The sequence below is a fragment of the Podarcis bocagei genome (assembly GCF_964188305.1).
Source record: "Podarcis bocagei genome assembly, chromosome: 7".
NCBI classification, from domain to species: domain Eukaryota; kingdom Metazoa; phylum Chordata; class Lepidosauria; order Squamata; family Lacertidae; genus Podarcis; species Podarcis bocagei.
This window is the reverse complement of record NC_138132.1, coordinates 27170640-27192439: the sequence shown is the minus strand read 5'-3', so window position 1 is coordinate 27192439 and position 21800 is coordinate 27170640. Positions and strand designations below refer to the sequence as shown.

Below are 21800 nucleotides of genomic sequence, written 5' to 3'. Positions count from 1 at the left end.
GATGGGGGTGACTACGGGATGGGTCCAGCTTGTTCAGTCTAAATGCAGTCCCCATGGGCCCCAGAAGGAAGGGCTGTGGCTCAGTGGCCGAACACCTGCTTTCCTTGTGAAATGTTCTGCGTTCAGCCTGGGGTAGGGCAGAGAAAGAGACAGACACCCCTGCCTGAAACGCTGGAGACCACAGCCAGACAATGCAAACCAGGGATGGAGAGCTTGTGGTCTTCTAGATGTTGCTGGACTCCATTTCCCATCAGCCTCAGCCAACATGGCCACTGGTAAAAGATGGTGTGAGTTGTAGTCCAGGAGCATTTGATGGGCTACAGGTTCCCCATTCTCAGTGTAAATAAAACTGAGCTAGATTTATACGGAGTCAAAGCAAGCCTGCAATTAAGAGCTAAGTGTTCTTACAGAGTAGTGGGGGTAGACTGGGAATCTACCTGCCATTCCCAGGCCAGAACTCGTGATCCAAAAATGCCAAGAGGTATGGGCAGAACTAGCTTTTTTGCTGCCACAGGCCAAGTCACGCTGTCTATGTCATAGTGCTCCAGACCAACCTCCCTATGAACAATGTCCCAGTGTCCCTGCCTAATATATCACCCTGGAGGGATTTTCTGCTATGCTGTTACTGTGCCCATCAAGAAAGGGTAGAGCCAGGGAGCTTTAGATCCCCAGGGCTTTATATTTTGGCAGGGACAGATCCCATCTCTGTGTCATGTAAGATCAGCAGAACTCCTCATGAGAAAGACAAATTATAAATGTAGTTTAATCTCTCTCCTGACAGTCCATTTGTCCTCCAGATATTCAGGGTTTCCCAACCCCTGGTAGCTCCAGGCAGCATGGCCAAGCCAACTACATCTGAAGATGCAGAGATTCCACATTCCTAGAAAAACAACCAGCCAAGCCCAGAGACTTTTGAGAGGGGGAAATAGGTATGTTTGTGCAAAATGCAAAGAGCGAGCGCGCCATTATTCAATTGCACGTTAATGCATGGCAATGCTCCTTTCTTCCAGGGAGCTCAGAGTGACACACGTCATAGAATCTTACAGCTGGAAGGGGCCCAAGGGTCATCTAGTCCAACCCCCTGCAATGCAGGAATCCCAGCTAAAGCATCCATGACAGATGGCCATCCAATCTCCAAGGAAGGTTTGCCCTTGCATCTTACTCCCACAAGACCCGTGTGGTAGGCTGAGCTGAGAAGTCCAAAGGTAAGCTTCAATGAAGTAAGCCAGCTCAAACACAGCTATTCCCTGCTCCAAGTCCACATCCTGGCTCACATGAAGATAGCTTCACAGCAGGCAGGCCCAACAAATTTGTTTATGAACCACTTCTGAAAGCAGATACTGGGAAACCCTGAATTGCCAATTGTGATACCAACTCTGTCCTGAAATTCCAAGTGGAAAGCAGCAGGCAATGAGCTGCTAGATATCAAAGGGCAAAATATGGGGCTTATTCATACTTTTCCTCTGCTCTTTCCATCCAGAGTTCATGCTTTAAAGCTCTGCGTATGAGCACCGTTTTCCCCATCCAGAGCTTTCCCCACAAAACCCACTCTTTAATGTTGCGATGGAGCAAATGGCAACCCACAGAAAACCCAAATTGCTGTTTGCTCTGATTGAGAGCTAAAGAACAGGTTTTCATGAGGGCAAAAAAGGGTGTTCTGACAGTTTGAAACGTGGACCTGAGTCTGGAAAGAGGACAAAAGGTAAGTGTGGATAAATGCAAAGTTGTGTTTGTCCAAAAGTCCTATTTAAGATGCACTTTACCCCAAAAGACTTATGTATTCATTGCATTTATATCCCACCTTTTCCCCTCGAAGGAGCTTAAGGTGGCACACATGGTTCACCCCCTCCTCATTTAATCCCCACAATAACCCTATGAGGCAGGTTAGGCTGAGGCAGTGACCGAAGGTCTCCCAGGGAGCTCCATGGCCGAGTGGGGATTCAAACCCTGGTCTTCCAGGTCTTACTCCAAAGCTACCTTACACTGGCTCTCTACTGAAAGCAGAAAGTCTAAAAAAAATCTCACCTGACTCCCCATTCCCCAAGTATTAAAAACAGTGCTATCTGCTTAATAATAATAATAATAATAATAATAATAATAATAATAATAATAATTTATACCCCGCCCATCTGGCTGAGTTTCCCCAGCCACTCTGGGCGGCTTCCAATCAAGTGTTAAAAACAATACAGCATTGCTTCTCTGAAATAAGTTGCCATTATTTTTTCTGGGGATCTAGTGAAGTGTCTCAGCTTTGATTGTTAAGACAAACTGACAGGCCAGTAATGAGCTTATAGGCATTGATAAACCATTGCCTTTTAGCATTTTTGTATTCTGCTTATCCAAGAAATGACAGACCACCTTCTGAGAAAATATACTTTTTTATTTCATTTTTTTAAAAGACCAGACACTAAAAAAAAAATTGAAAGTCTCTTTTCAGATCAAACCTAGTGTTTTCTACCAGCATCCTTTTGTTCAAACAGATCAAGCTAAACAATGGAAAAAGCCAACCAGGTCAGGTGTTTTGTGCTGCTCTAGTCAGATTAAAAGAGACAACTGCCAACTGCAGAAAATAATGGGCAGGAAAGATAATGCAACTGGAATAGCAAAAGAGAAAAACTTGGTAGGGAGAAATTGAAGGCACACTATGCATAAGGGTAATGTGTCCTAACACAAGGAAGTCTTAGTTCTGCCTTGAATTCTCCCAGTGAGCTGCACATTGATTACTGACAGAACTGGGGTGGTACATGAAGGTTGCTAAATTTGACATTGCCTGAGTCCATGTATCCACCACACTCTAATTCTGATATTAGACTGCAATTTCCAGCCAACGTAAGAAACATTACTTCCCTTGTAATCCAGCTCAGCTTTCCCTAAGCTGGTTCCTTACAATATTTGACAATGCTCATCTACTCCTGACCATGCTATCTAGGGCTGATAGAAGTCAGGAGATAATACAATACCTAGCAGGCACCAGGTTGGGGGTTTTCTAGCTCAGGTGTGGGGAACCAGATATTGCTCAGCTACAACTCTCATAATCCCAGGCAATCAGCCATGCTTGCTGGGGCTGATGGGAGCTGTAGTTCAACACCACTAGGTGGGCCAAAGGTTCCCAAATCCAGCTGAGTTTAATGGCTTGCTCATGCAACGCTTAGCCTCAAGCTCATCTGGCCTTCATCTCGTGGATCAAGGTTTCTCAATGAATTGCTCCCACCACAATTAAGTCCACTTTCTCCAGCTTGTTGCCCTCCAGATGATGAAGAACTTCTATCCTCAGAGGCTGATGGGAGTTGGAGTCTGACAGTCTTCATGGGGACCCAGGCTGGGGGGAAAGTGCCTTTAAACTCTGCTTCCACCCCTGACCAGTCACTCACTCCAGGAACAGACTTAAACAAGCCTTCATTACAAGCAGTATGCCTGGCAGTTAATGGAGCACAGGTAGAAACATTCATTCAACCAACTTTAGTTAAAAGGGGGGCCTATATGTGCACTGAGTGCTTGTAATTACTCTCTGCCTTCTTCGTTAAGGTGGCTGCCATCAGTCCTGGTGCAATACAACTGGTGAGGTGCAGCCATTGTTTTTGAAGTGCCTGGGAAGATATTTGGCAGAAGATGGGGTAGCAATTTGAAAGCCAACTCAGGGGACAGGAATGCTCATGACCTCTTTTTGCCCAATTCCACCTTGTTTCAGACGAGTCACCTCAAAGGGCAGAAGGATGGCAAGTGGTCATGGCACTGTCGTGCAATCAAGTAAGAAGAATAACCCAAAAGAGTTCAATACATTGTATTTATTTATGGTGACAGATTCTAAAGAATCTAGCAAGTTACGTCAGGCCCACTGCATGACAGGTTCGATAGCTGCAGAACACATTCAAACGCAAGACTGGAAGTGCCAAAGTGTTACACTCTTCGAATCTTTCAGATACCCCCATGCATACAAAGAAACAGCAGGATCACAGCATTTGTTTGATGCAGCCATTTGTGAGAATTTCACCACGCATTCACACACCACAAAAAGTGCAATTTTCTTTAAATTTCTCCAGCAAGCCCTTGGATTGGAGGGGAAGGTTCGTTTGCTTAAACGAGGCATGTCTATCACTTAGGCTTCTCATTCACAATTCTGCCAAAAAGTGCTGCTAATCAGCTGTGCTCCTTTAGTGCGAAACCACTTCTCCCCTTTTAAATGTGAAGTACTGAAAGCTGTCAAAAAGGAGATAATCGAGAAGCAGCCCTTTCCTCAAGTGAAAGAGGAATAACCTGGTGAAGCCCCTTACATTAGACACTGCAGCCACACACATCTTGGAGCATGGAAGGATTTACTGTACATAAAGGAACTGTCTTTGAGAGCTGTTTATTTTTCAGGGGAACTCTTCACTTACATAGTATTGGACCTCTTAAAAGATGAGCAATTGTGCCTTCTCAGCCAGTCAGAGTCGTGACAAGACAGAAGCAAACAACATGGCAGCAGACTTTTAAAACAAACAGCCCAGCTTGGTCTTGCCAAACTAGCTCATGTTTCCCAGGAAGAGGCAGAATTTTACCTAGACACAATCCAAGTATGATATTTTATTTCAATTTTTTTCAGCCTGCCCAAATGTGGTACAGCTTTACTGCAAAGAAACAGATTAGTAAGTCAGTCGCCCTTCAAGGATACACCATGAAGCATCTTCTTGTAGCCCTTTCAAAAAAAGCAGGTCTACCCAAAAAGCTAGCAATCTTTGCCTCAGCTTCCTAAAAAAGCATAAAAACAACAACCTGAACTGACACATTGCACAAGGAACTGGCAGGCAATCCAAAAACGTCAGTAAAAAGAACTATTGTGCTGTGCAAGTAACTACTTCAAAAGCTTGTGTATTTCAGGTGTAGGCAACACGGTGCTTTCTAGATGTTTCTGGACCAACTCCCATCACTACTCAGTCGATAAGCCATGCTAGCTGAAGCTAATGGGAGTTGTGGTCCAACAGCTGGTGGCTTCTGTATTGACTCTTCCTATTGCATTTGAACAGGACTCCAAGAACCTCTTGGGTTCAGAAATTTGGCTACCAACAGCTCTCTCCCACCGCCTTTCCACTGTTAACACCAAAATACCAAAACTTGGGAATCTTTTGCACATGGAGCCAAGCAGCTGCACACAGGCCTCCAGAAAGAAGAAGAGCAGCTTTCAGAGCCTATGGATGATGTTGGCAGCTGCTGCCCTTCATTAAGAGGACCAGGGCATCTGGATCAAGACCTCAGCTCTGCAACTACTAAAATGAACAGACTTCTCTGCCCATGTTGGCGCACTGTGTGCAGCTCATTTAAACTCCTAATAAAAGTTAGCCAGCCATTTTAATATCATGCTGAACTCCCATACCTGCTCATTCCCCTGATGTTACTGATACAGAAAACACTAATCTAGATCCTTTCCTTCAGAAAGTCACATCTTAGGGGTTTTTTGGCACGGCACATTGAGTAATACTTTGGGGGCAGGTTCCCATTCTTTTAGTGTTCATGATCATCTGTCAAAACATCTGCTGCTGTGTATCCAACCCCATTCTTTTGCCCCACCCCCACCCTACCCCACAGCTCTCCTCTGACTGATAATAAATACAGCTGGTCCATCGGGGCAGCAAGCCATGGTACACTGGCTCCTTTTACAAGCCCCCGGGCCCACTTCGGTTCCCTCAACAGAAATGATCAAGCGACCCCCCAAACTCCCCCAATATTCATCGCAGACATCCCAAACTGAACTACCAACAGGGAGTTCTACCCCCTACAAAAAAAAATTAAGGTACAGTGCTTTTTTTTTTTTCTTTTCTTTGCTTTTTTTGGTTGCAGGCACTTGAATAGGATTTCTTTGGTCCCCTAAAAGGAATCGGCCACTCTGGCATATCTTCAGAAACAGAGTCTGCACAGCCCTTAATGCTTCGTGTACTAAAGAAAGAAAGAAACTCAGCTTGCATCTCAGGTAGTGCAGCTCTGCTTTCTTAACCTAATCCTATCCATCCACCTCATACATAAACTCAATCATTTTCTTACTGTAAACATCTCTGGTAACTACTCATAACACTGCACAATTGCCCACAATATACAGCAGACTTTGTTCCTATGTAGGAGGAAGACACTTTGAGCAAGAGACCCATTTTTCTTCTGAATTGTACAGCCTCTGCTTCCCAGAGAACAAGGACTGGAGCAATGTCAGTGGTTAGTTGCAGGGAAGCCAAGTTGGATAGGAGTGACTGCAAGGCAGCAGAGGCTGCATGTGGGTTACATAGTAGTTTACGTTTACTTCGCTGGCATAAGGGGCTGGCTGATAATAGCAGGTCACGTTTGTGACAGTCGGGATTATGTTCTGCTCAGCCAGGACCCTCACAGCCAACATGGCAATGAGGTTCAGCGTCTGCCTCCTCTCGTGTCCCATTAGGCACACCGTACTCTCATTCACCACCCTGTGAAGGGTCATCAGGCAATCGTACCGCTTGCTCTCCATCCCCACAAAGTGGCTCTGAAGGTAAGACTCCAGCTTCCGCTGCTGCTCCCCAATGTCAGGAAAGTCTATAAAAAACCTGGAGCACATGTATCTCTGTAGCGCCTTCATGTCTACTTCCGATTTGGGCTTAAATCCCCTCACCAGGAGGTTGCAGTACTTCAGAAGCCCACCACCTCTGATCTCCTCCGGATTCCTGGTGGCAATGATCCGGTTCCTCAGGTGGTCCATTGCCTCCTCAAAGTCCCCGTACATGCTCTCCCCGGTGACTGTAGGGTGGAAGTTTGCAGACATCGGGTTCTCTGAGCACTCTCCAAAAAGCAACAGTGAGTCCAATATTATCTGGAAGGAATCTACGCTGAACTCAAACTGCCGCCGGAGAGTGTCTACAAATTTGAGCTCCACGTTCTTCCCGCTGTTGTTTGAAAGTGAAATAAGGCTCCAGCGGTCTGTTTCATTGCACACTTTCACTAGCTTCTGCACATAGGCCTCCTTTAGCGTCATGGGAGTGATCTTATCTTTGTTTACCCCTTCCGGGAGGAAGTCCAGCAGACAGTCCATCACTACATCTTTCACTAGCTGGAAGACGTCCTCACTCTTCAAGTCTACACCAAAAATGAGGTCCAGATCTTTATACCCCAGACCACTGTCCTGATGGAGCACGTGGCTTGCGGCCGAGCCATTCAACCTCACGTTGTGGACTGCAATTCCCTGCTTCTCCAGACGGCTACGGACCACCTACAACACGGGGAAAAGCACATTGCTGTAAGTACGGGAGGAAACTTTAAATGGCCTAAGCAAACATTAGCTGGTGTGTTTAAATCGGTGACCTGTGTGAGTATGTTAACACACTCATAAGGGCTAAATGCAAGACTCGGGGCATATCCAACACATCCCATCACTACACGAATTTCTGCTCATGCAACTTCCCTCCTCTTAGCCCTCTGCACATGGCCCAACACACTCCCCAAATCTGCTCCAAAGGGTGGTCATGGTGGGGAACTCCTAAAACACATTCAAGGGGCACTGGGGGGGGGAGGCATCCATCGTGGAAGGAGAAATCCATGTACTGATTAAATGAGTTGCTTAATGCTACTTAGGATACAACCTTTCGTTTCCATGGATGCAACTAGATCAGGAGATCAGCGATCATATCTTTTGGTTTTAAAAGTAGTTCAGCAGCAGCAGGGGCCACAGGTCTGATGGTAACCATGCTGCTTCTACTAGCCATTCAGCCTTTTCCAATGTGCCAGCACCTCCACAAAGCTGCTCTGTGACTCAGAGGGGAACCCAGGCCACAGGTACCTGTATGTTTCCAGGGGCGAGTTGCTTTGGCAGAGCAATTTCAAACTAGGGAGTGACATGGGAAGGGTTTACACCTACCCAAGCAACTATTCCATTGAACAAAAAAACTAAAAAACTGGAAGATCACCTATCTGCTGACATCGCATCTCGTTTGACCTCAAATAGGCTTCAGAGCACAAATGGGCTTACATGAGCACTGCTGTTCAGGCATTCCATGTTGGGAGCTGGAGATCTGTTGCTGATCCCCACCCTAAAGCAGCAGCTGCCTGGACAAGTTCAATGCAGGAAACCATGCCTCCTCCTACAGCCTTTATTCTTAAGCCAAGAGTATCCTAGAACTTTCATCTGGCGTGCAAAATGGCAAGATTAAGAGCCAAGGGAGGAGCCTTCAGCACCAAACACATCTAACTGGCACAAGGTGCCTAAAAATATTGGTCATGCTTTTGTTCATTTCTGGAGCTGCTCTTACCAGGGGCTCTATAGCAAAAGAACCGCCATATGAACCTAACCAGAGTCTTGGGTTTCCAGGCTGTGTAATTTTTGAGCACCTTTGGCCTCTCCAGAGACTGCTGAACTACAACTCCCATCAGCGCCAGCAAGAGTGGTCAGGGATGATGGGAGTTGTAGTTCAGCAACACCTGGAGAGCCAAAGGTTCTCCACTCCTATTTTAGAGATTTAACGTGTCAACATGAAGCCAATCCAAGGGGCAGCTGCAAGGGTGAAGCTAACTGTGAGAATCAATGTAGGTTAAAATATACCAGGGGTCAAAGGGAAAGCCCTGTTTTTGGGGGTTCAGGTCAAAGTTGTTGAGCTTTTCTTAGGGAGGAGGAAAGCCCCATATTTTTGGGGTGCAGGGCAGACATCCAGTGATCTACCGGTAGATCACAATCTATCTGTTGGACATGCCTGAAATATACCAAAGGGGAAATAAACCACACCCCCAGTCTGCTAGTGGATCTTCCAGACTAAGTCACTAACTTCAATATGCCTGCACCAAACATGTAGGCCAAGTACAACCAGGTATTTGCAAGTATTGAAAGGGTAGCTGAACCATACAAAGTGTACCCTTCGTCATCCGGACAAAGGCTGGAGGCAAATATAATTCGTCTTGGAGGCATTTATATGTTGAAATTATGCATATATTTTTTTTTTAAAAAAACTCCAGCTAGAACACTAACACAGGATTCATAAACCTACCAGCAGAATTTAGCCTACGAGTACAGCTTAGTCGAACCTTCAAATATGCAGCAGGGAAGAGAAGACTTCGCTTTCAGGAATATTAGGAAAGAAGCTATCTTAATTGTGTATAAGGAGGGGAGCTTTAATATGAAGGAATTTGGTGAATTTTAATGTTAAGGAAGTTGGTAACTTTATTACTTTTATCCCCGACAAATGTGATGCGCCCCCGGCGGTTGTAAAATAGCAAAAAAATAATTAAAAAATGAACAGGCACACTTCAGTTTGGATTATGAAAAGAAGAAAGCTGTGTGGTAGGCAAACTCTCATTTATCTAGCAACAATTTGGGCTGCTTGTTGGCAGAAGCTAACAGAAGAGGGCTGCTTGCCTTCTTTTTGGGAAGACGGGTCCGTATATAGAGCTACTGTGTTGCCACCTACCCACTTGGTAGGCCAGACACAGCAGCTTATTCAGCTGCCTTTTCATCCAGTGTTCCTTACCTCTTTTGGTTTAAAGGCTACACACATCAAGCATTCACAAAACTGACTGCCTTTTTAGGTTACTTGCTCAAGACTGGCAAGCTCTGCATCTGGGACTGACTAATGTTTATCTGGTCAGAGTCATTCGCCTTTCTGTTTACAGAAAACTGCCGGGAGCTGTTTGAGTGTGCTGCTAGGGTTCTTTTTGTTTTGTTTTTAAAAAGCACTGGCTTCCCTTTAAAAACATCAGCCCTTTAATGCTAAAGTAGCATTGCTGAAAGCTACATGGGTGTGATGTTGCTTAAAACAGAAGATGATGTGTGGGCAGACACATGCCATCTATAATAAAATAAAATAAAATATAATAAATAAATAAATAAATAAATAAATAAATAAATAAATAAATAAATAATTTTATTGCTTATACCCCACCCATCTGACTGAGTTGCCCCAACCACTCTGGTTGTTTAAATGGATGGGCAACAAAAGGCCCTTCTTAAAACCTGTGCTTGTTGGCTCCTCTGGATCTATTTGTCACACTGCAATGCAGGCTATAATTAACATCTAACAAGGGATGAAGCCAAACAGAGGTATGTCTACTCCGAAGGGTACCCCCAGTGCTGCCACTTTTGACAAGTTCACTTTCTAGAGTTAAATGAAACTAGTTGGATCAAACTGGCCCTGTTTGTACATCATAGTAAACCATAAAGATGGCTCTAGCTTCAGTCTTCCCTTAGCCTGAGCATCAAACCAAAGTCCCGGGGCGAAGTTTCTTGCGTTGCTCAGGCCATCCATGATTGATAAAGCCAACAAACTTTGGCTCCAGAATGTGGCTTCTTTAGAGCAAAACAAATCATGACTCCTGGGTTTGGAAGCCAGAATTGTGGCTTGTTGCCTTTTCAAGGAGCGAAGCAAGAACCACCTGCACATTCAGAGTAGACCAGTGGTTTAGCACAGTGTGCAAATGCAGCCACAGAAAAGTGCTATGCTACCCTTTCTGCTAGATGATGGAAGTGCTGGACGGATGCAGTTGTTTAGTGATATGTCTTCCAAATGACCTGGGCAACATCTTTTGTAAAATATGTAAATACCATGCAAGTTCTATGGAGTGGTTAAGTAGGTTATATACTTATTGGAAGTATGTGCAAAAGCTTTTACAAAATTGGCTGTGACCTGCCTAAAACAGGGTGCTTTGTCCCAACCCATCTGTCGAAATAAGAGCTTGAACAGCTCAGGCTTGCAGTTTCTTTCTAGCCAATCAATAGATTAACTTAAATTGCAGCGCATTATACATAATCAGATACCCCCATCACCGGCCTCTATTTGCATTCAATAGAAACTGTACTGTTGCATTTGGTTCAGTGATCTACTTCTACTTGTCTTCTTCCCCACTCTCAAATGATAGCTACTTTGAATCACATTGCAGCCTGGCATATTTCTGCTAACAAGCATTCTATTTAGATTTCATAGGTATGCATCCACCAGTTACATGGTGTGTTTAGCATGTCATCCAATTGCAACCAGTTCCATGCCTCAGGATTTCTGAGCATTTCGTAGCCAGGGCAAATGGCTTCCTTTTGACTACTACAAAGTAGTAGTAAGTTTAGGAAGTTACTGCTGCAAAGGAGGAAGTTACTTCGAAGAGGCAAATCTCTATTACTCTGTATCACCTTGGAATTCTGCAAAGAAAGTGGATTTGCTTGTGTGTGGGTTTCATCATTCCACAGAACGGGAGAGTGTGTGCTGTGTTCTTGCTTCGTGTGCTTGTATAAGGAAACCAGGCAGATACAGAGCATGGGTAGTTGCTGCCAGGACCATTTACTGCCTGTGCTACAATTTCACATACCAATCCTGATGCTCCCTCAAGGCATCAAACCCAAAATGGATTAGAAAGGCAAACTGCCTACCCAGAGGCCATGCCATCCCTTTATTCAAAAAAGCTGTTTTCGTTTCCAGTGAGGGAGTGGGGCCAGTTAGAACTACTGATCTAAACCCAGGTGTCTCCATCCAGTTCTAGCATGCCAGCCTTCTACATCTAGTCTGCTAAAATCCCATCATCAGCATTACTGCTATCTCCCAACTGCTATCCCTGACCCAATAAAGTTGAATTCATCAAACAAGCCCATTTCCTACATGCCAGTGCTTGCCTTCCAAATCTTTAGCACGCTGGATTAGCACTTCTTTATCCCTTGCCAGCAGAATCTTCTCCACTAGCTGCCACATCATTTGTGCCATCCCGCAAAGAAAAACCTTGCAGGTGCCACACTGCAGCTGCTTTGCCTCTGTGCAACCATTCCTTGTTGTTCTTGACAACTGGTGTTGCTAATTTAGAAACAGCACAGACATGTACATGCCCATGGGCACCACACCATGGGAACACAGGCCTAGTCCATATAAAAGCTATTCACAATATGTTCTCATCCTATGTATACACTTTATTGTCCACCTAGGCAAGTGCAGTTTTACCTTAAGTTTTAGGGTATGAGAAGTACACAATTCAAAATCTCAATGAAATGCAGTATTCTGCTTAGGGTTGCCATTTATTTCAAACAGTGAAAATCCAGACAGAAAAGTTGTTTAGCTTTTTTTTAGTAAAAGAAAAGGCATTTCTGAGCTATTTTTAAGGAAAGTCATGACACTGCTGACAAAATTTAACAGCATTTTGAACTTGCACATAATTCATTTAATAATGAGTGCATGCATGCACCTCTTGAAGACCTTCAACTCCTGATAACTGATGTTGTGAAAGGCAGCCAGCTTTATAACAATGCTTTTTAAAAAAATCAGAAACCAATGTGAGTTATTTTACATTAGTGAGTCATTGCAGAGGAATGAAGCCCCTCCCATACAAAATGAATATGCAGCAGCTTATTGGTGCAACGTTAATGCCTACTAAGCACACTGTTGCTACTTCACGGACAAACAAATCCCTAGTAATTTGTGGCAATTATGACACACAGCAGAGCAGGCTATTTCAGGGCAAATGGACTGTACTGGAAACAACCTTCAATGCTATCTAGCTTCATTGGAAGAGTCAACAAGCACTGGACAGCTTTATGGCTGTTGGAGATTTCAGTGTACCGACTTTCTACACAGATGCTCACTTAAGTCAAGTATACCAAGACCACCTTGCTTCCATGTACATGTCAGCACCAACACATGCCCCTCCCCGCCAAATGAATATGTAAAGAACCAGTGTGGTTCAGGGAGATCTGGGTTCAAAGCCCAGCTTAGGAATTTTTTCTGGGGTGACTTGGGACTGGTCAGTTTCTCTCAGCCTAACTTACATCACAAAACAGTTTGGATGAAATTGGGGTGGAGGGAGAACCTTTGGCTACTTGAAGGATGGCTGGGATAAAGAGAATAATAATTTATAAAATATCAAAGCAAACTACAACCGCCTGTAGTTAAATTGCACATATCAGTTTGATTCACTTTCAGTACATACAAACCAGGGCGCTCCAGCCCTGTGCATACAACTGACTTCTGCTTTGACATGCAGAAACTGCCCTCCATAAGGGAGAGAAAGGAAATGTACTTCCATATCAGACCTGCCTGTCATACTGCCAAGTACAAACGAAGTCCAATTTCCACCCAGAAGTGTTACAATGTGCTAAGATTCACTTTCTGCAGATTGGAAGCGTTTGGCAGCCAAGTGCCAAAATTGTAAACAGTCATGCTTTGGAAGTGAGTGTAAGGTTCAGCTAAATGGCGACTGCATAGTTACCTGTCTCAGGTTGTCCCCATTTCAGCTATAGGTCAGGCTACTGTGTTGTACTTAGATGTCTACTTTAAGGGCACTGCGTTCCAGTTAGAATGTTAAAAATCCACCTTGATATTTAGACATGGAGTTGTAGTTTTACCTTTCCAGGAAGTCCAAGGTAGTAGGTAAAGCTGGGCACAACAAGTTGCTTTGTGCCTGTTAAACCTGTAGGGTTAATCTGTCATTAACCCAGAAGGCACAGAAGCAAGTCAAAGTGTGCTGGGGATAAAAAAAAACCCAGCGATATCAGCTGATGCTAAATTGCTATAAGTCAGGTTTGTATCTACGAATCTAGAACATGTTGGTCTACCATATTATTAAACCTTTGCCATCAAGATAATATCCAAGACTAAAGACCATTAATAACCATATATTGCCAATAAAATGGGGGGGGGAATCTGTCCATCTGGCACAAGCATTTTCGTCATTACTACCTCCCCCAGGTTTTGTCTTGTAGGTCAGTTTTACAGCAATTCTCGGTTGAGCTGGTCAGGTAGAAACAGATATGAACAAATAGAGATTTGAACCCATGATGCTCAGCAAAGTGGCACTGGACAAGTCGCCATTATCTCATCTCAGTCTACCTCACAAGGGCTGTGCAATACACTTGTGTGTAAACCTACACTTCTTGGATCAAGCACATGGAAATGCTCTACAGCTGTGATGGCCAAACTTGGCCCTCCAGTTATTTTGGGACTACAATTCCCATCACCCTTGACCACTGGGTCCTGTTAGCTAGGAATGATGGGAGTTGCAGTCCCAAAACAGCTGGGGGGTCAAGTTTGGCCATTACTGCTCTGCAGTAACCTTTCTCAACCTTGGGTTCCCCAGATGTTCTTGAACTACAACTCCCATCATCCATGACCACTGACCATGCTGGCTAAGAATGATGGGAGTCCATCATCATCTAAGGATCCAAGGTTGAGAAAGGCTGCTCTATAGAGCCTGTCTTTGTACCACATCTGTGCTGCCTGCCATTACTTAAACTTATTTACTATTTTATTAACCCCAAGAACCCATTTCTGTCCAGTTTACTTAAAATGCAGACCTATTGGATAATGGTCACCTGCAATATTTACCATCAAAAGTAAAATGTTCTTCACACCCATTGGAAGAAGTTGAAAATATTTTAACAGCCCCAACTCCTGCAGTCAGATGCCCCACTACATCTCCCAACCATAGGGACTAGGAAACCTGCACAGATTTTTCCGTTCCCGCTACAGCTAGAGACTCCCAAGCCCTGATGGCACAGAGCCAAGCCCAAGAGACCAGATATCACTACCTCAGCAGATTTATTTTCTGCTAGCAGATTCCAAGCTCCATATAAGCTGACAGAGGGGTGCCAAATGAAGGGCCAGCCAGCATGCAAGCTCATCAGAGCAGGGTCCAACATTTGACATGAACTGATGTAGTCAGACTAGTCAATGGTGACATCTAATGCTGAGTGACCTTGGGCGATTGCTTGCTGGCACACACACCCACACACACCTGTTTCGATAAAAAGACATGTACTCTCGTTTCCTAAAGAACCCAGATAATCACTCTGCCAACTGTCACATTCTAAAGTTTTTCCTCTTCTTCTGTCTTATACAGGGCTTGAGATTTCTGACTTGCACCACAACTGCACCACCAGCCAACACATGTGGACTTACAAAGTACTACTGAGTCACCTGGGGAAGACCCACCTTCCTACATGGCTGGCCTTTCCCGACTGTGCTCCCGTGAGTCTGTTTTCAAAGATGCTATAAGTCTCTTTGCTGGGAAGCAGTTGCTTGGTAGGATTTCAACCTGCATTGGTTGCTTGTACTCATCATAGCAGGAGTACAACTAGTCCATTCTCCATTAGCTTCAAAAGATGGCACTTACCTCCATTTCTGCACTAATACACTAAAATATAAGCAGACTTGCACAGCAATTTTATTTATTCTATTTCTTAGCCGCTCTCAGGCTACGTTCCAACAATGCACTGTGTGCTTTTGCTATGGTGGGGAGGGACAATTCTGGAGAACTAATGGGGAATCTAGCACACCATTCAATGCTGCATGGAACCACATTCGAAGACTCATTTCCAGCCAACTGTGAGGAAGTAATGCATCAGGTGTGCTAAAGACCTAATGTGAAAGGGGCCCTCGTTTCACTGAGGCAGGCAGCCACTAACCTTTGAAAGAGGCTGATGCCACGCTACAGAAGCGAACCATACACAGGGGCAACAATTCCTATTGCTTCTATAAGCCTCCCGTGCTTTATGAGAAAGCTAAATGAAAGCCTCCTCCAGTAAAGGGAGCCACCCTTGGCAGATACTAAGTGCCTTGCACATCTTGGTTTCTTCCCTCCCCAAAGGATATTGAGTAAGAGCTGTTCAAACACAGCTTGGCATAAGAGGCATCTCTGCCAATTGTGGCCTTTCGGTTTTGTTTCCTTATAAATCTTGTGGTTTTACACTTTGTATATGGATGCCTGCTTTTTAACCCCCTTCTGCCAAGCATCCTTACCAAACAGTCTGTCAAAGCAACGCTGTTTCAAGGATTCTAAACACACCCTTTCTCCCAAAGGAACCCCGGGGAGTCATATACAACACCTCCGTTTAACAAAATACCGAATTTAATACAATTTAGAATTGACCTCAGACACACTAGTTCTGTTTCAAGTGCCAGTTGGCAACAGCAGTAGACATCAATTTGCAAATAATGGAAAGATCAGGCGTTGTAGACACCAATTTCAGCTCCAAGGCAGTGACCCCCCCCTTCCTAGACAAATGTACTGTTCTTTCACTAACCCTCACTCTTTGCAGTATTGCCAGCTGTTTACCAGAAGAAAGAATACTCCCTTAACAAAACAACCTCAGACCCTTTGGGAAGGGCCACAGCTGAGTGACAGAACACCTTCTTTACCTACAGAAAGTTCCAGGTTTGATCACTGGCATCTTCAGGTAGGGCTGGGGGAGAACCCTGTCTGGAATCCTGGAGAGCTGCTGCCATTCAGTGCAAACAGTATGGAGCCAGATGGACCAGTGGCCTAACTCAGTATAAGGCAACTTCCTACATGTTCCTATGGGAAGGGGAAGAACCTGTCCAGTCCTTCCACATCTTTATCTAACATATCTTTGAAGAGGTCCCAGAGGTCCCTGTGAAGGGGGATTGTTTGTTCAACCACTTTGAGAACTGCTCTTTGAGAGGAATATAGGCTGCCTAACAACTCAGCACCCTTAACTACAGGTCCCAGAATTATTCAGAGGAAGCCATGACTGTTCAAAGCGGTGTCACAGTGCTTTAAATGTACGTATGGTGTGAAAGTGGTCCTGGACCACAGCCAAATGTTCTAATGGAATGGGATTTTGCCGTAACCAACTCTGCTCAAGGAATCGTTTCTTTTTCTGCAAAATTATCTGGATGGACTTAAGCGTGCTTTGCTAGAGCAAGTTTTCCTCACCCCCGACAATCAAGTCTAGAGACCGACCATTGCCAGAAATATGGCGCTAGGGAAACACATGGAAGGGATTGGGAAATAAGGAGCAGGGGGTTATTTCTGCCCAGCTCCCAGCTCTCTGTGCTCAGCCTATCGACTCACTTGCTCACCAGCCTGAGGTTGCCTCTCCAACAACCCACTGCAGTCGCACACCCATGACCGACGCCTTCCTATACTCCCAACCCTATTTAACCTAATTACTGCTCTTCTTGGAACAGGGTTGCCTTCAAAATAGGGCACCTGAACCTAGTATACAATTGTGGGTTTCTACTATGGAAGGTATAGTCTTCCATAGTAGACTTCTATAGTCTTCCATAGCAAGACTATGGAAGGTCTCAAGAGCTGCTCCAATATGGAAGGACTTTGCCAACTTCTTTCTATTAGGATCTGGGGATGGCACTGTGTGGCACTCCCCACCTCTCTTCCTCTAGGTCCCACAAATAGCTCAACATAAATTGTGCATAGAAAGTACCTTCATTTCAGGCAGCCCCCCTCTCCCCCCGGTTCATTCTTTCCCCTCCTTACAACCGATTCACAGCCAGAAGATGTCTTTGCCCTTCTTGTCTCTCTAGCCACTTTTGTTAACGGGCTGCAGCCCTACCGCCCCTGTGATCCAAGAATTCCCACCTGCGAACCAACCCGTCTTCTCTAGTACAGGCCAATGACCAGTTGTCAGCATACAACCCTGTGTTAAAATGAGTGTTGCCTCACAGCTGATAACTCAAATGTCATCCCCAGGCAGCAACACCTACTCCACAGCGATGGCACCCTAAAGACTTGGATTACTATGACAAAAAATTTCGTGGATAAGAGCTAGTTTGGATATTCTATAAACTTCTGTGGGCTAACAAATCTTAGGGTGTCACTCTTGTTTAATGCTGCAACAGACGGATATGGTTACCCCATGGGAGTTGGGTTTTTTTAAAGTCTTCCATTCCCTTCTGCTTCAGGGACAGAGCCTTTTCCTAATCCACAGAATCAAAGGGAAGGGTACCCTAAAACACAGACTGCATACACTTGTCTTTGTATTACATTTATGTTATCATGTAGTAAATGATCCTGTGGCCTTTTGATAGAGGGTAGTGTATAATTTCTTAATACCACCACCCACTACATCAGGGCACTTTTCAGTATCCTACCAATCACAGCTAACATTCCTCATTTCTAAGATTTCACTTAGACTACTAGTCTCAACTCAGTTAAGAACTTAGAAATTGTATTTCATTAAAGGAACTACAGATCTGGTGCAACACTGCAGCAATCTACCATTCTTGGCTCCCACCTGTAATTGGGGGCATCAATATCAAGGTTGTTGCAATTACTAACTCCACATATACAATACCTGTACTCTGAACTATTGTCTGCCAAATAAGTTTTTGTCAAACCTACAGCTAGCCAAGGCCTGAGCTGTCAATTAAGGCACCCAAATTTTGGCTTCAATATAAGCCTGGCCTACTCTCCACAGTATGGAGTTAATGCTCATTTAGTTTAACAGGGGATTATGAGAAGGATTAGCACAATTACTCAAAAAGCTTTACATTCTCAGAATATACTGTATAAGGCTAAGTATTCACGGCCAATATGCTTCCTTGGCTTTTCCAGCAGGAGCCACAATAGCTAAACTGGCTACAAAATGATGCTTTACAAACACCTATTCATTCCAATCAAGAACGATGGCTACATAGAAGAGCCCTTTAGTATATAAATAATGTTATCCAAGATAGGCTCTTCTAGTTCCTCTCCTAATTGACAGGCTGAGTACACACTGTACATTTTAAGCACACCCCCCCAAAGACTCCAAGGAACTGTAGTTTGTTAAGGGTACTTGGAATTGTAGCTCTGTTAGAGGTAAACTACAGTTCCCAGGATTCAGGGTGGGGAGAGAATGTGCTTTAAATGTATGGTATGTATGCAGCCTCTCACATACAGGCTTTAAAGCAGATATTCTAGTTCAGAATGAGTCAAATAAGTGAACACTGTATACCGTATTTTTCGCACCATAGGACGCACTTTTCCCGTCTTAAAAACTAAGGGGAAAAGTCTGTGCGTCCTATAGAGCGAATGCAGGGAGGAGGCAGGCAGGAAAAGCCCTCAAGAGCCCCACACAAGCTTCGCGCGGCTCTTGCGGGCTTTTCCCCAAGAGGGAGAAGGGACTGACGCCGCCAGTCAGTCCCTTCTCCCTCCTCTAGAAAAGCCTTGCACAACCTCTCCAGCCGGGGGGAGGCTTCGCAAGGCTAAAGAGGAAGCCAGGGCAGCGAGCGCGATGCATCCCGTTCGCTGCCCTGGCTTCCTCTTTAGACTTGCGCGCCTCTCCAGCGGGGGTGGTGGGGGTGGGAGGCTTCGCAAGGCTAAAGAGGAGCCAGGGCAGCGAGCGCGATCCATCCCGTTCGCTGCCTGGCTTCCCCTTTAGACTTGCGCGCCTCTCCGGGGGTGGGGGTGGGGAGGAAGCCAGGCAGCGAACGGGATGGATCGCGCTCGCTGCCTGGCTTCCCCTTTAGACTTGCGCGCCTCTCCGGGGGTGGGGGGGGTGGGAGGCTTCGCATGTCTAAAGGGGAAGCCAGGGCAGCGAGCGCGATCCATCCCGTTCGCTGCCTGGCTTCCCCTTTAGACTTGCGCGCCTCTCCGGGGGTGGGGGGTGGGTGGGAGGAAGCCAGGCAGCGAACGGGATGGATCGCGCTCGCTGCCTGGCTTCCCCTTTAGACTTGCGCGCCTCTCCGGGGGTGGGGGGGGGTGGGAGGCTTCGCATGTCTAAAGGGGAAGCCAGGGCAGCGAGCGCGATCCATCCCGTTCGCTGCCTGGCTTCCCCTTTAGACTTGCGCGCCTCTCCGGGGGTGGGGGGGGGTGGGAGGAAGCCAGGCAGCGAACGGGATGGATCGCGCTCGCTGCCTGGCTTCCCCTTTAGACTTGCGCGCCTCTCCGGGGGTGGGGGGTGGTGGGAGGAAGCCAGGGCAGCGAGCGCGATCCATCCCGTTCACTGCCCTGGCTTCCTCTTTAGCCTTGCGTGCCTCTCCAGCCGCAAGAGATCTACCAGAGGTAGATCTTAACCCTTGCCTCACCTGGGAGCTTCTCTGGGCAGGAATTCCCTCAGCTTAAGTGAGGTGGGGGAAGTGTGGCAAGTAGGGGGGTACCTACCTAGACACTGAAGCCACATGTCTCTCAGATGAAAATTGGGAGTGGGCATTGTGTGAAGTGCTCTGATGGTGTTTCCTGCTTGGCAGGGGGTTGGACTCGATGGCCCTTGTGGTCTATTCCAATTCTATGATTCTATGATTCTAAGTGGCTGTGGATCTCCTGCTGCAGAACTGTAGGACTGTATAGAGTTGGGAGGGCCACCTGAGGGTCATCTAGCCCAGCCCCCTCACAATGTAGGAATCACAGCTAAAGAACGCCAGGCAGATGGTCCCCCAACCGCTGCTTAAAAGCCTCCAGTGGTGGAGACCCCAAACACCTTCCGAGGTCATAGAATTGCAAGGTTGGAAGGGAACCCCAGGAGTCATCTAGTCCAGCCCCGGTGGACAGCGGGCGCAATCCATCCCGTTGCACAAGACTAAAGATGCTGTGCAAGGCTAAAGAGGAAGCCAGGGCAGTGGGTGCCTGCCCTGGACTGCCTTGTCTTCTTCTTTAGCCGCGCTGGAGAGGTTTAGCTCCTGGCTGGAGAGGTTGCGCGGCTATGGATCCCGTGCGCTGTCTTGGCTTCTTTGCTCTTTGGGGCTGGTGGGGGAACCCGGGCTTCCCCCGCAGCCCCAAGAAGCTCTGGGAGAAGCAGACAGGCTGCGCACAGCCTGTCCGTTGCTCTTTGTGGCTGGGGGGAGGGATAATATTTTTTTCCTTGATTTCCCCCTCTAAAAACTAGGTGCGTCCTGTGGTCCGGTGCGTCCAATAGAGCGAAAAATACGGTAATAGTTGGAGAAGGCTGCACTGACCTAATGACAGTTGACAGCTATGTTGCTTATTTAAGGCTACATCCCTAGGGAGACTTCCTGAGGAGTATGACCCGCTGAACTCAACAAGTTTTATATTCAAGTAAACATGACTAAGATCAGGCGACAAGATTTGTCTTTGAGTTCTTTGTGAGGAGGGAAACTCGTGGCCTTTTATAACATGCAATAAGAAGCCTGGCGAATGGGTGCAATCTTGGGCATGTCCTGCTGCAAAGTAATCGATGCTTTACCGCTGCTCTTTTAAAAGACATGCTTTATTGTTAAATTGCAGTGCATTCTCTTTGCTGTTAGGAACTTACGGCTGTTGTTGGCAGACGGGGCAAGGTTAAATAGCCTAATAAATAAGAGCCCAAAGATGTGCCTTTAAGACTGTTTCCAGAGTTTTCACTCCTGAAAGTCAGAACCTTAGAAGGCAGGTCCACTGAAGGCAACGGGGATTACTCCCGTGTAAACGTGCCGGTTCTTAATAATGCCTCTTTTTGGGGCGGGGTGGGTGGGGAGATTAAGTACGCGGCCACCCCGGTCCACCGGGTCCTGCCACTCACCTGCACGATCCTGCGCGGCCGCACCGATAAGGTGGGGAAGTTGCCGCGGCCGTGGATGGGGACGGCCTCCTCGAGGATGTGGTCCAGCCGCTTCACCTGCTCCCAGCCGAGGACGCTGAAGCGCCCGTCCCTGCCGCTGCTGGGCGGCTGCTTCTCCGAGCTCGCAGCAGCGCCCGAGGGCCCGGCGCCCGTCACCGCAGCCGCCGACCCCGTCGCGCGCATGGTGAGAAGAAGAGAAGAAACGCTGAGGCTGGAGGAGAAAATTAAAACGGGCTGGACTCGCCGAGAAAACCAAACCGGATTGATTTTTTTTTTTAAAAAAAGCCGAAAGAAAATTCCAGGCCGGGCAGAAAAACAGCAGCAGCAGCAGCAGCAACTACCACACTGCAGAGCTGAGAGAAGCAAGTCTATATCTGAAGGGACCGGAGGGGGCGGGGAAAAGGGAGGCGTAACCGCGCCGCGTGCAACTGCCAAGTCCCTATTTCGACCCGTCCCCTCCTTCCAGCCGCGCCTGCAACACGAGCACTGCGGATGCCTATAAGTGTGCAGCCGTCTTATATATCCCTGCGGCGACGCGTTGCGATTGGCTCGGCTCAACCAACCAATCCTCGACGTACTTTGGCAGCTCCGGTCGTTCTAATTGGAAACAAGCCCCACCCCA

The 21800-nt window shown here is 46.4% G+C and overlaps 1 protein-coding gene and 1 long non-coding RNA gene across 2 annotated transcripts; one reads left to right on the top strand and one right to left on the bottom strand.

Moving 5' to 3' along the window:
* The first annotated feature begins 2170 nt into the window (after positions 1–2170).
* On the top strand, positions 2171–4479 carry LOC308591832. Its single transcript, XR_014010276.1, has 2 exons — positions 2171–3491; positions 3526–4479. It is a non-coding gene; the product is annotated as an uncharacterized lncRNA (long non-coding RNA).
* Positions 3771–21657, bottom strand: TENT5B (terminal nucleotidyltransferase 5B). The gene is made up of 2 exons (XM_081202775.1): positions 21140–21657; positions 3771–7201 (listed from the first exon to the last, which is right to left on the bottom strand). The coding sequence occupies exons 1-2, from the start codon at positions 21359–21361 to the stop codon at positions 6182–6184; spliced, it is 1242 nt and encodes a 413-aa protein (XP_081058901.1). The 5' UTR covers positions 21362–21657; the 3' UTR covers positions 3771–6181.
* Between the last annotated feature and the right edge of the window lie 143 nt (positions 21658–21800).

Excerpts from the sequence above, each read along its gene's own strand:
- TENT5B (XM_081202775.1), bottom strand. The coding sequence starts at position 21,361 with ATGCGCGCGACGGGGTCGGCGGCTGCGGTGACGGGCGCCGGGCCCTCG. Across the intron at positions 7,202-21,139 it reads GGCCGCGCAGGATCGTGCAG|GTGGTCCGTAGCCGTCTGGA; the intron begins GTGAGTGGCAGG and ends CCCGTGTTGTAG.